This window comes from Heterodontus francisci, chromosome 9 (genome assembly GCF_036365525.1).
Source record: "Heterodontus francisci isolate sHetFra1 chromosome 9, sHetFra1.hap1, whole genome shotgun sequence".
NCBI classification, from domain to species: domain Eukaryota; kingdom Metazoa; phylum Chordata; class Chondrichthyes; order Heterodontiformes; family Heterodontidae; genus Heterodontus; species Heterodontus francisci.
Genome location: NC_090379.1, coordinates 76,533,914 through 76,546,669, shown reverse-complemented (window position 1 = coordinate 76,546,669; position 12,756 = coordinate 76,533,914). Strand labels below are relative to the sequence as shown.

The following is a 12,756-nucleotide window of genomic DNA, read 5'->3' as shown; positions in this document are numbered from 1 at the left end:
GTACTTTAGAGGGAATCATAGGCGGGATCTTCATGTGGTGAGACACCGGACACAGGTGGCCTGCAATCAAGGCAGGGGAAAAGGGTAGCGTAGGTGCCAGCGTGCCAGAGGATGACGTCACACACAAGCTCTGCCACAGAGGACTCAGATGAGGATGTCAATGGGATGATCTACAGGAAAAAGCTGATGGGTTTGCTCAGACTAAAGTCATGCAAGCTCAGCTTGCTGTCATGCAGGCTCAGACTGCTGCTATCATAGCTGTGGATGCCAATGTTCAAAGGGACTTGCAGGGTCTCACAACAGTCCAGTAATCTGTCCTCTAACATTGCTAGAATTGCTGAGGCACCAGCCCATGGGAGTGGCAGTGGCTCCATTGAACATCAACCTGCTGTCCTCTCTCAGAAAGACAGCATTCATCCTCCCACCACTGCCACTCTACTAGTGCCCTTACTGATGCCTGTCAATCAGCCAACCAGCCCCTACTGCTACCCATGTCAAGGTGCTGTGGTCCGAAGCCAGGCCTTCTCGGGCAAAGCTGCATAAGGTCGTCCCGCAAGGCCATCTGCAGTCTCCTCCACTGAAAGTCAGCCCTCTACCAGCTGAGCTGCAACCACTGTGTAGGAGCACTAGGTCAGGAAAACCACACAGAAGACAGGCACTAAGGGAATGCACAAGTTGACTTTTGTATGGAATATCGGATGGTTTGATTGATAAAGTTCGTTTGGAATGGTTGTTTTGTGGTGACTTTTATTTCATCATTGTGGCCAAGTGGATGTTGTGGTGGTCAGTGACAGAGGGAAGGGAAGGTGTGAGACTGTTGTTGAATGGAGAATTTGGGTTGTGTTCACTGATACCAGAGTTGCGTGAGCCAATCACAGACAACACGCCCAGAAAATGAATGTGTTGATTGCCTCCTCCTTTCTTCCTCCTCTTCTTCTGCCTCAGCTGCTCATCTTATATTTGTTGACAAGGGCTGTGCTCTCATGATGGAGAGGTTGTGCAGGATGCAGCAAATTGTGACATGCAATCTGGCTGGTATCACAGGCCTCCTCTAGTGTGGTCCAGGCAGCTGAACCATTGCTTAAACACCCCAATGGTCAGCTCGATGACATTTTATGTAGCAGCATGTATCTCATTCTATGCATACTGCCCACGTGCATGGGTTGTGCATCAGACTCATGAGCCAAGTGGTCAGCGGGTAGACCTTGGAGTTCAGTAGCCATCCTCTGGTCTCTCATGGTGGTTCAAATGTTCAGGACTGCTGCCAGGATAGGGGCATTGACCTGCATGGTGCTTTATGGTCACACACCAGCTGCACCTTGAGAAAGCAGAACCGTTTGCAGTTGCAGTATTTCTCTGAATTTAGATGCGGCACCCACAAAGCGATGTGTGTGCAGTTGTGACACCTTCCACCATGGGGAAGCCTGCTATCCTGGTGGAGCCAAATGCTCGCTATGCCTGCTTCTCTCTGGGAAGAAAGGAGGTAATGTCTTCCCCTCTCATCACATACAGTGTGTCAGTCACCTCCCTTCTACAACAGTGAATGATGAACTGTGAGGTGTTGGTGATGTCCCCTGCTCCAGCCTGGAAGGAGACCGATGCAAAGAAATTCATGGTCAGGGTCATCTTTACAATTAATGGCAATGCCGGTCTCACCCTGCTATGAAGCTACAGATCTTCCTGCAACAGCTGGCAGATTTCAGTGAGCACCTTCTTAGTGAAGCAGAGCTGTTGCACACACTGTTCCTGGCTTAGGCTGAGTTGGTAGAATTGCTCTCTGAAGACCCTGGGTGGATATGGCTTCCTGCTGAGAATCCTTCTCCTCCTCCTCCCTTTTTGAGCAGCTTGTCCTGCTCTATGTTGCTGATGCTCATTCTCCCTGTTATGCTGCAGGTCAAATATGATGGAAACTACAGCATTTGTGACTGGGAGTAAGTGGTCTGAGAAAAACCCTTGAATTGAGAACTAAGGCCTTCACCATGTGCCACACCAATCCCTGTAGACATCACCAACTTTAAGTAGCAGTACAAACTTCCAAACACCTCTACCACCTCAGCAACATCCAGTAAGAATCGATCAGCAACTAACCTGAAACCTAAATAATGCTGATAGTGGGTCCTTCCTGCTGTTGAGTGGTGTTCAGCTGTGTGAGGTTAAGAGAGGGCACTAACTGAAGTATTCAGGTCAAAAATGGCACCACTATGGTCAATGTTACACACTGACTGATGTCATGATTGGCCTGCTCTGCACATTACTAATGCATGCTCCCACACCCGCACTAGTGACCGACCTAAAATGACATCTGGAGCAATCCACAGCAGAAGTGTGTAAGTATGGTGCCAATACCATTTTGTATCCAAAACAGCAAAGTAGCACTGAAAACACAGGTGCTACACAACAGAATTTTGTGACTGTTATATCTTTGTAAGAAAACCCGCAAGAAATACAATACAAATACAAATTAAAGCTTCATCCAGTTCTGATGAAAGGTCACAGACTTGAAATGTTAACTCTGCTTCTCTCTCCACAGATGCTGCCTGACCTGCTGAGTATTTCCAGCACTTTCTGTTTTTATTTCAGATTTTCAGCATCTGCAGTATTTTGCTTTTATTGAAAAATTGGGGCTTTTTGCATTGGAATAATGCAGATTACAGATATGGTGATATAGTGTTTAAAATTAAGAAAGGGTGGGAGAAGGTAAATCGAAGCACAGTGTTTTGCTCACCTTCAATAATAAGTGTGAGTAGCTTCTTTGTCACTAAGACTGAGCCCATCTGATTAGCTGCCTCTGTCTCAGCTGCTTCCCTCCATTCCCCTAGCTCCCATTCCTCTCCTTGGCAACTGTCTGAGGCAGAACCAGACTGTTTGCAGCCTTGCTGTCATATCTGACCCTGAGATAAGCTTCCAAGCACATATCTGTACCATCACTAATGCCATCTATTTCAACCTCCCTAACATTAACCGACTCTGCCCCTGCCTCAGCTCATCTGCTGCTGAAATCTTCATTCATAGCTTGGTGACCTTTACACTTGCCTATTTCAAAGCACTGCAGGCTGGCCTTCTACATTCTACCCTCTGTAAACTTGAGGTCATCTCTGGTGCCCATGCCGGTACTCGCAGCAGCTCCTATTCACAGATCACTCCTGTGCTCGCTGACCTACACTGGCTCACAGTTAAGTAATGCCTTGATTTGAAAATTCCCATCCTTGTTTTCAAATCTCTCCATGGCCTTGCCCTTCCCTATCTCTGTAATCTCCTCCAGCCCCACGACCCTCTGAAATATTTGTGCTCCTCTAAATCTGGCCTCTTGAGCATCTCTGATTTTAATTATTCCACCATTGGCGGCCGTGCCTTAAACTGTCAGGGCCCTAAGCTATGGAATTCCCTCCCTAAGCCTCTCCGCCTCTCTGTTCCCGTTTGAGACGCTCCTTAAAACCTAGCTCTTTGGCCAAGCTTTTGGCCATTTGCCATAATATCACCTTACATGGCTTGGTGTGAAATTTTGCTTTATCACACTCCTTGGGACATTTTATTACCTTAAAGATACTATAGGTGTCAGCCATGGCTCATTTGCTAGCATTCGTGCCTTTGACTCAGTAGATTGTGGAGTCAAGTCCCATTCCAGGATTTGAGTGCAAAAATCTAAGCTGACACTCCAGTGCAGTACTGAGGGTGTGCTGCACTGTCAGAGGTGCTGTCTTCCATGTGTGATGTCAAACCAAGGCCATGTCTGCTATCTCTGGTGGATATAAAAGATCCCATGGCACTATTTTGAAGAAGAGCAGGGGAGTTATTCCTGGTGTCCTGGCCAGTATTTATCCCTCAAACAAAATCATAAAAACAGATTATCTGGTCATTATCACATTGCTGTTTGTGGGACCTTATTGTGTGCAAAATTGGCTGCTGCATTTCCTACACTTCAAAAGTATTTCATTGGCTGTAAAGCACTTTGAGATGTCCAGTGGTCAAGAAAGGCACTATATAAATGCAAATCTTTTTTTCTGAAATCAAGTTATTGTTGCTGTTGTAGTTGAGAGGTCAAAAACAAGATACATACAAGATTAAATGTAAGAGACTTAAAACTGAGGCAGGAGAAACTTCTTCACTCATAGTTGTGAGTCTGTGGAATTCATTTCTAGGTTTAGTGGCTGAGGCAGAAATTATGTCAACATTCAAGATTAGATTGGAAAATGGGTTAAAGGAATATGGGAACAGGGTGAGTAAATGAGATTAAAACTTATTGCTCACATGGAGGTAAACACCGACCTGGTTTAATTGGAAGAATGGCCTGTTTCTGTGTCGCAACTGTCATGTATTCCTATGTATTTACTATTTTTCTGCTAACCTCATATCCCCATTCACTTCAATGGACTGAACACTGTTGATTTTAGAAAATTAAAAGCAAGCATGGAAAGTTACGATTAAAAATCTAAATTAATCAGCACTTATATAAAAGCTAAAAATTTCTCTTAGCTGTAGATTTACTGATTTTTTTATTTAATTGGCACCTCTAAAATTTATATTTATTTGTAATTTAATCTTGGGCAGTGGAATTTCTCTAAAACTGATCATTAGCTATGCGCGAGTTTTCCATTTGTAACCAGACAAAGAGTATACCTTTGGTGGTGCAACACAGAGTCAAATATTATTATTAATGCTAACACAGTAACCAACAGATGTTGTCAGTGATACTATTCAAACAGATACAGTTTATGTGCTGTTTTATACCACCTGAGTGTTATTCAGTTTCAATACATTGTGATTAAATTAAGAAAAATGTGTATTTATATAGCAGTTTTAATGACCTCAGGGCTCCACAGCCAATGAAATACTTTCTAGTCACTATTGTAAAGGAGGAAAAAATGACAGCCAAATTACTCATTAGAAAGAACCTTTCTCAAATTGAAGAGCTAAAGATATTCCCCACTGACACATTGTGTTTTCTTGTGGTTTAATCCAGTGGTGTGATTAACAAGTTGGGAGGAGTGGTTCATCTCCAGAAACTAGCAGGACGAGAAAATTATCAGGCTTCCTCTGCAAATGGAATAAGATCTTTCCCACTTTCTCGATGGATGAGCTCCTTTTCAGTCTCCAGTGAGTGGTGCTTTATTCTTCTCAAGAATATCCACTAGTATATAAGCAAATAGAGGTAAAATTTCCAAAACAAAAAAAAATTGTAAAAACTATATGAGAAGAGCAAATGCTTACTTTCTCCATAATTAACTAATGAAATCATACATTTTTGATTGTGTTTTATGAGCACATTGTTTTGTTAGCAATCATTAAATGTGGAGAAAAATAGCTATTCACCCGTTATTTCTTTAGCAAGGAGTTTTACCTAGGGCTTATATAGTCTGGCAAAGTTTAAATTTCAGAGATACGCCTACAACAGTTGTGCAATGTGCTATCACCAGAGAAAGGATCTGATCACTTAGCAATACCTATCTATAGGTTTGATTAACGTATAATGGAATATCTTTGCCTTATGTAGGCATATATAAAAGTTACATTAAAAAAACTGTTCCAATTAATTTACAGACTAACAATGACCAGTCTGGAGGATATTAATCGCCAAGTCAGGCTCACTAGCTTGTAAACTATTGTTTTTTTGAATGAACTTTGCTTTCGTAAATACAACAATAATCTTCTGTGGCAATACTCACAGAAACCATTTGAATAAAAAAACTGGAATTGAACAGACGTTATCAACTAACTGACCTTACTCATAGGTTGAGGTCTAGGCTTGTCCAGGAGCCGAGGCTTTGACCTGCCTCGACCTGCATGCAACTAAGTCAAAATTTCAGACAGAAGTTGAATTTTTAAATGTGTACATTTTAAATATTTCAATGTTAATCCAACCTGTTTACTTAAATATTCAGTTGCAACTTTTAAATGGTTGAAATTGTTTTAACTTACTTGTAATTTGTGTAGGTGTGAAAATACTTTCGATGTTGAGAATCTGATTGGCCCTTGCTAACCACATGACTAACATGTTGTTAGCTCTTTTTGGTCCCAGCTTACCACATAATCATATGTGGTTAGCAGGAAAATCAAAAGGCAATAAATAGCCCATTAATCCCACTTGCGCACAAAAATATAAGGATAGATTTGTATACAAGACAAACATATTGCATACAAATAGAAAACTGTTCCTCATAGTTGTGCAATTTGGCTGAAATGATAACTTTAATTTCTTCTGCAGAAGTTGAAAGGAAACCACTTGAAGTGTCTGGACAGCCAAGGGCAACAGTTGTCCCAACTCCTGGTCTGTATTGCCCAACTGGAAATCCCAGCATACTGTAGGTTGCCTAATCAGACTGGAAATCAATGCACTGAAACCTGACAAGCAGTTCTATTTTACTGCATATAAATTTATCTCATCCAATTTTCCAATCATAGAGCATTTTTATTCCTATTTTGAGTGGGTAAAATATATGTCTAAATTTAGTATCAAGTCATTTAAAATCTTTTAAAGTTTGATCACTTTTTTAATTACCATATTCTCTGTTATAACATCAGATTCTGGCTGTGAATGAAAAGATTGGTAACATTTAGAGAAACAAAACAAGATACATTTCCTGCAGTATGATTTAATTGAGTATTTGTAGTTACAGTTTTAAACATTCTTAAATGGTGATTGCTACAGTCTGAGCTTTTGTCCATTTTATTCATATACATGTTTAGCCAGGTCTCCATAAGCAGATGGAGCCTGCTTTTATCCTCTGCCATATTTAGCCTAGCTTAGGTCTAATAATTAACCACAAATCAAAATTGCTTAAACTCCAAACAACATTGTTCATTAGAAAATGTATAGAATGCTTATAATGTTTTCCTGTCATCTCAGATGGTGGAAAATATCACATTGTCAGAATGCTGCAATGTAGGCCAAGACTACTGTCTAGATTTATTTGCAGATAAAAATAATACTCAGAAGCAAAAAGAAATAGGCAAGGTTGACTGTTTCAAATAACACGTCTACCATTTTTATAACTTCTCTTGGCAAACTTTTGTTATAAGTACAAGTGTCATATCTTGGGATTTTTGATCCATTTTTATTCACAGAAAGGTTTCTGGGGTTCAGTTATGATGAAGTGCTGTTTTAAAACAAAGTCATAGAGTTATACAGCACAGAAACAGGCCCTTCGGCCCATCTGTGCCGGCCATCCAGCACCCAATTATTCTAATCTCATATTCCTGCCTTGTATGCTATGGCTTTTCAAGCGCTGATCTAAATACTACTTAAATGTTGTGAATTGACACAGATTTAAAAAGAAAACCACAGGCTGCAGGTATTGAAGATGTATCTTGAAGCCAGATGAGCCAATTAGTAGAATTCATAACTGATACCATGAGGAAGTGCTTCCCTAAGACTTCCTTCTCCTTTAAAGTCAAGAACTATTTTGCTTTGCAGATTGATTTAATAGGGGAAGCCACCCATGCAAGGAAAAGTGACACAATTGATGAGTGTAACCCTCTGTTGCTAAGTGATAAACTTTCATTATTTCTGAATGATGGCTGACTAATGTATGAAATACAGTACATGGTTGTCCTTGTGTGACTATGCTTTATTTGTCCAGGTGTGCAAGAGCCTTTCTTCAGCAGAAACAACGGATTCAATAATTATCGGATGAGTGCAAATATGCAATAATGGCTGGAAATTATGTGCTTGTTTTTAGTTTCTAAATTTATTAGTTTTCAATATTGTTACAATTGAGGTGGGAGGAGTACACTGTTTTTCTAGTTCCACTTCCAGGTCATAACATATATTTAAATATTTTCCCAGTTACCAATACGGTCAATCATAGACTCTATCTCCATCCCAGAACAAAATACACCAACCAAAATTATCAGCCCATTACAAAACAAGTCCTAACCAGTAACGGAGCAAAGCATCAACATAAAGATTGAAATACAAAAGTTCCATTTTTACCTGAGCCCCTCTCTCACACACACACACACCCCGGTTAATTGAAAAAATAAAGAGATTCTCTCTTTAGAACTCTATTGCAAAAAAAAAGACAAAAAAGAATACATTGGCCAAATACTTATCAATTCCAGAAGAAAAAAAAAGAGAAGATATGGAAAGATGTCAGATGTCCTTTGTTTGGTTTGGCATCCCAAATACGCATAGATGGCTGTCACTGGGATCTTTCTTGAACAGTTCCCCTCAGGCGACGTCGAAGAACAGTTTGGGCAGGCTTTCCAGGAGAAATGCAGCAACAAGGCTCTCAGGCAGGCCTTGCAGGAGGAATGCAGCATCAATTTCTCTATTACACTCACTTCAAGAGCTTCTCAAAGAGATGGTAAAACTGTCAGGCTTTTCAAAGAGCTGAAACAGGCTGAGTTGGGGTTTGTCTTGGGCAGGTTGATTTTTTTACTCCTTTTCAAACCACTGTCCCTATCCCAACTGCCTGTCCAAAGCGTAACCAAAAACATCTCAGGAGTCAAGCCACCTGACCCCTATAAATCTTGACCTATCACATCACTGTAAACATCTTCCCCAAGTCAAAAAAGCCCCCTGCTGGGTATTTATCTGAAAATATGTGCCTTCCAGTAATTCCTGTCTACAAGCCAAGCCCAAAAGACCTTCTGATGACCTTTTTTTAAAAAACAAAACAAATTCCAGCTTCTATAGAATCTTTTGCAGTTTTAAAGCACAAATCCTCATAACTTAACAAAAAAGGAAGCACTCGTAACAGCATTCCTATGAAAATTGGGCAAAATCTAATTGTATAAACTTGAAAAGATTAGTATTTTCACTAACTGATATGATTTATTGTTCTCTAAGTTTTGCTAATTTCATTTTACAAAACAAACATTTGCAAGAAGAAACTTAATAGATTACAGGCAGAATTTAAATATCTGTGCTATTTTCATTATTAACCTATTTAATGAGATGCATGAAAGACTAATTCACATTTTCTGTTATCTCTACACAAGTATTTGCAGTAGTTTGTATTAAAAACATTTTTGTATCGCTTATACTTTGAATAAATCTTGCTCTGCCTTTGACACTGAGGGCTGTAATGCCTAAATAAAAGGTGATTGGCTGTTCACTAACTCACAGCTCATTTCAAATCAGGACATTTCTGTTATCAATTGTCTTTTCCCACCAGTCAATTGCAGTGAATTAGAATTGGATTGTAGTCCATGAGTTAGAATAATAATAGTTATCACCAGACCTCCTGAGTGCTTTTCTTATCTTGTAAAGCTTTCAGATCTAAGGAACATGAATGTTAACCCTTTTTTTCTCTGAATTGCCTCAACAATAAGAAACAAAAGAGGCAAACTGGTATAAAAAGGAATACTCAAGAAGGCTCTACTGAGGACCATAGTTGAGGCCTTTAGTGTCTTTAAAAGTCTTTACTTGGTCTTCAACATTCCATTATTGCAGATAAAACATTCACTCTTGGACCAAGTATGTTTCACAGCTATATAGACTAATGGACTGGATGGGAAAGGCTCAGCTCCATCTTTCACAAATCCGAGATTTGTTTTGGCCTGTCACTCCACTACAAGACTTGTGAGGACAGCAGAAGCTTCCGGTGCTTCAGCCTGGCCTCCTAATTGAGCCCAGGATAGGCATTGCTATCCTGGCACTGCTGTTGCAGCTGCACCTCAACATTCCGCTTACATCCAAAAAGTCTATTCCAGCAGTGAAGCTTCACACTTCTGGCTATGGAACTCTCTTCCACACAGTGTCATTGTTTGAACCTTTGTCCCTCATATGTGGAACACAAAGTTTTTCCAAAGTTTTCAGGGCCAAGGCTGCTGGAGCCAGCATTGTGCTATGGGAGATAACTTGCCCATTGTTATCCTAATACAATGCTTTCTATGTTCCAAGAATGCAGGGGAATCTCACAAGATATCTGCATTTATTATAATTGTTTCAGAAGCACCCTGTTTCCAAGTACCTAACATACAAAATGCACTGGCACACACCACTTAGCGAAAGGAATTCCACTCATGGCAAAACTACTCAGTTCCACAATTGTTTATTTAATTCTGAATTGCTTGATCATCTTCATTCAATTATTTTTAATTGGGGCTTTATGATACCACAATTGTTGGTCAAAATTTAATTACTGAAACAGAGAAAGACAAAGTGGGTTGAAGGGAATTTTGGAAGAGGATTATTTTACAGAGTATTTCTGTATAATTTTAATATAATGAAAATGTGAAAGATTTAGCAAATACAGATGAATGTAATACATAAATGGATCTTCTTTATTGTTTAGTTCTGATATTTTTAACATATGGCAGGAAAATACTGTAACAGACAAATGAGTACTAAACGTGAATGCTTTGCAAGACTGTAGTTGGTTTTCTGAAAAAAATGTCCCATATTTAAAAAGGCCATTTCTCCCTCTTTCCTTAATTTCAGCAATACACTGCAGTAGACACAAGCATGCATCAAAATATAATGAATAAAAAGTGTACTTTAATATTTTTAATTGAAATATTTTAGCGCGAACTGCCAAGAAAAAAGCTGCAAAAATTGGGAAAAAGAATACAAAGGTAAACAAAGGTAAGGAAGGGTTCCTCCATACCCAGTGCTTTTTTGAGTGGTATTTTTCCAACAGATTAAAAGTAATTCTTCAACCCACAGAGTGCAAAGCTGATATCGCCTTCTTACTTGATGGAAGCTGGAATCTTGGTAAACGCAGATTTAACTTACAGAAGAATTTTGTCATTAGAGTCACTAATTTGCTTGGTATTGGACCACAAGGACCACTTGTTGGCATTGTACAAGTCAGGTAAAATAAAGTGTGAAAAGATTGTGCAAAATTGCTTTCTAAATCTTTGCTTAAGTCAGATTTGACCAACATTTGCACCCAATCGTGAAAATGCAAGTATAAGAAGAGTCACAATGATGGTGTTTTCAGTTGCACTTTATGTATTATTTATACAGTGAGAGTCCGAAAACTGAGTTCATCTTGAAAGACTTTATTAATTCAAAGGATGTCGTCACTGCCATCAAAAACGTGACTTACAGAGGAGGCAGCACCAATGTTGGTGAGTGATACATTCTTATAACAAAGTCCTTGTTAAAGTTATACCCACTTACACAATTTAAATTTTGGGAATTTTATGCTTTTCCTGTTATAAAGTCTGCTTCTTTCACTCTGCTCTCCATGACTGATCAAGCTGCAAATTTGGAACCATATATAGCCCCAGAAAAACAATCAGCACAGGGAGGTATCCTAGGAACTGAATAATATTGCTCCTTCCTACCCATTTTCCCCTTATTTTAGGCTGTGCACATTATTCCGTAAACATAACAGCATGCAATTCTCATTGTGTCATTTTTTTTATTCATTCATGGGATGTGGGCATCATTGGCTAGGCCAGCGTTTATTGCCCATCCCTAATTGCCCTTGAGAAGGTGGTGGTGAGCTGCCTTCTTGGACCGCTGCAGTCCATGTGAGGTAGGTACACCCACAGTGCTGCTGGGAAAGGAGTTCCAGGATTTTGACCCAGCGACAGTGTAGGAACGGCGATATAGTTCCAAGTCAGGATGGTGTGTGACCTGGAGGGAACTTGCAGGTGGTGGTGTTCCCATGCATTTGCTGCCCTTGTCCTTCTAGTTGGTAGAGGTCACGGGTTTGGAAGGTGCTGTCTAAGGAGGCTTGGTGAGTTGCTGCAGTGCATCTTGTAGATGGTACACACTGCTGCCACTGTGCGTCGGTGGTAGAGGGAGTGAATGTTTGTGGATGGGATGCCAATCAAACGGGCTGCTTTGTTCTGAATGGTGTCGAGCTTCTTGAGTGTTGTTGGAGCAGCACCCATCCAGGCAAGTGGAGAGTATTCCATCACACTCCTGACTTGTGCCTTGTAGATGCTGGACAGGCTTTGGGGAGTCAGGAGGTGAGTTACTCGCCTCAGGATTCCTAGCCTCTGAGCTGCTCTTGTAACCATGGTACGTATATGGCTACTTCAGTTCAGTTTCCGGTCAATGCCAGTCCCTAGGATATTGATAGTGGGGGATTCAGCGATGGTAATGCCATTGAATGTCAAGAGGAGATGGTTAGATTCTCTCTTGTTGGAGATGGTCATTACCTGGCATTTGTGTGGCGCAAATGTTACTTTCCACTTATCAGCCCAAGCCTGGATATTGTCCAGGTCTTGCTGCATTACAACATGGACTGCTTCAGTACCTGAGGAGTTGCGAATGGTGCTGAACATTGTACAATCATCAGTGAACATCCCCACTTCTGACCTTTAAGGAAGGTCATTGATGAAGCAGCTGAAGACGGTTGGGCCAAGGACACTATCCTGAGGAACCCCTGCAGTGATGTCCTGGAGCTCAGATGATTGACCTCCAACAACCACAACCATCTTCCTTTGCGCTAGGTATGACTCCATCCGGCAGAGAGTTTTCCCCTGATTCCTATTAACTTCAGTTTTGCTGGGGCTCCTTGCTGCCATACTCAGTCAAATGCTGCCTTGATGTCAAGGGCAGTCACTCTCACCTCACCTTGAGTTCTGCTCTGTAGTCAACAGTTACATATTTCAAGAATTATCTCCACCATTTCCTTTGGATAATCCGGCTTTGAGAGAGAATGTACAATTTACATAATCCCAGGGGAGAACCTGATCCTATTGATCATTGATGCAGTGCATTGATAAACTGCTATACTGCACCTCTTGACCTGGACATTGGTTTTATGTTTATGAGACTTGGAAAGTGGCTTTTTTGTTTAGGAAGCCTTAGTTTGTCTGACATTTTACATTTCTGTTTAGGGAAGTAGTCGT

At 40.5% G+C, this 12,756-nt stretch overlaps 1 protein-coding gene across 1 annotated transcript in view; it reads left to right on the top strand.

Annotated features, from left to right (window-relative positions):
• Positions 1–12,756, top strand: part of coch (coagulation factor C homolog, cochlin (Limulus polyphemus)) — a 46,472-nt gene that overhangs the window by 19,112 nt on the left and 14,604 nt on the right. Inside the window, exons 4-8 of the mRNA XM_068038160.1 lie at positions 4,961–5,094; positions 6,203–6,265; positions 10,469–10,528; positions 10,610–10,757; positions 10,913–11,016. Coding sequence (XP_067894261.1) covers positions 4,961–5,094; positions 6,203–6,265; positions 10,469–10,528; positions 10,610–10,757; positions 10,913–11,016 — 509 coding nt within the window. The remainder of the gene's footprint in view (positions 1–4,960; positions 5,095–6,202; positions 6,266–10,468; positions 10,529–10,609; positions 10,758–10,912; positions 11,017–12,756) is intronic.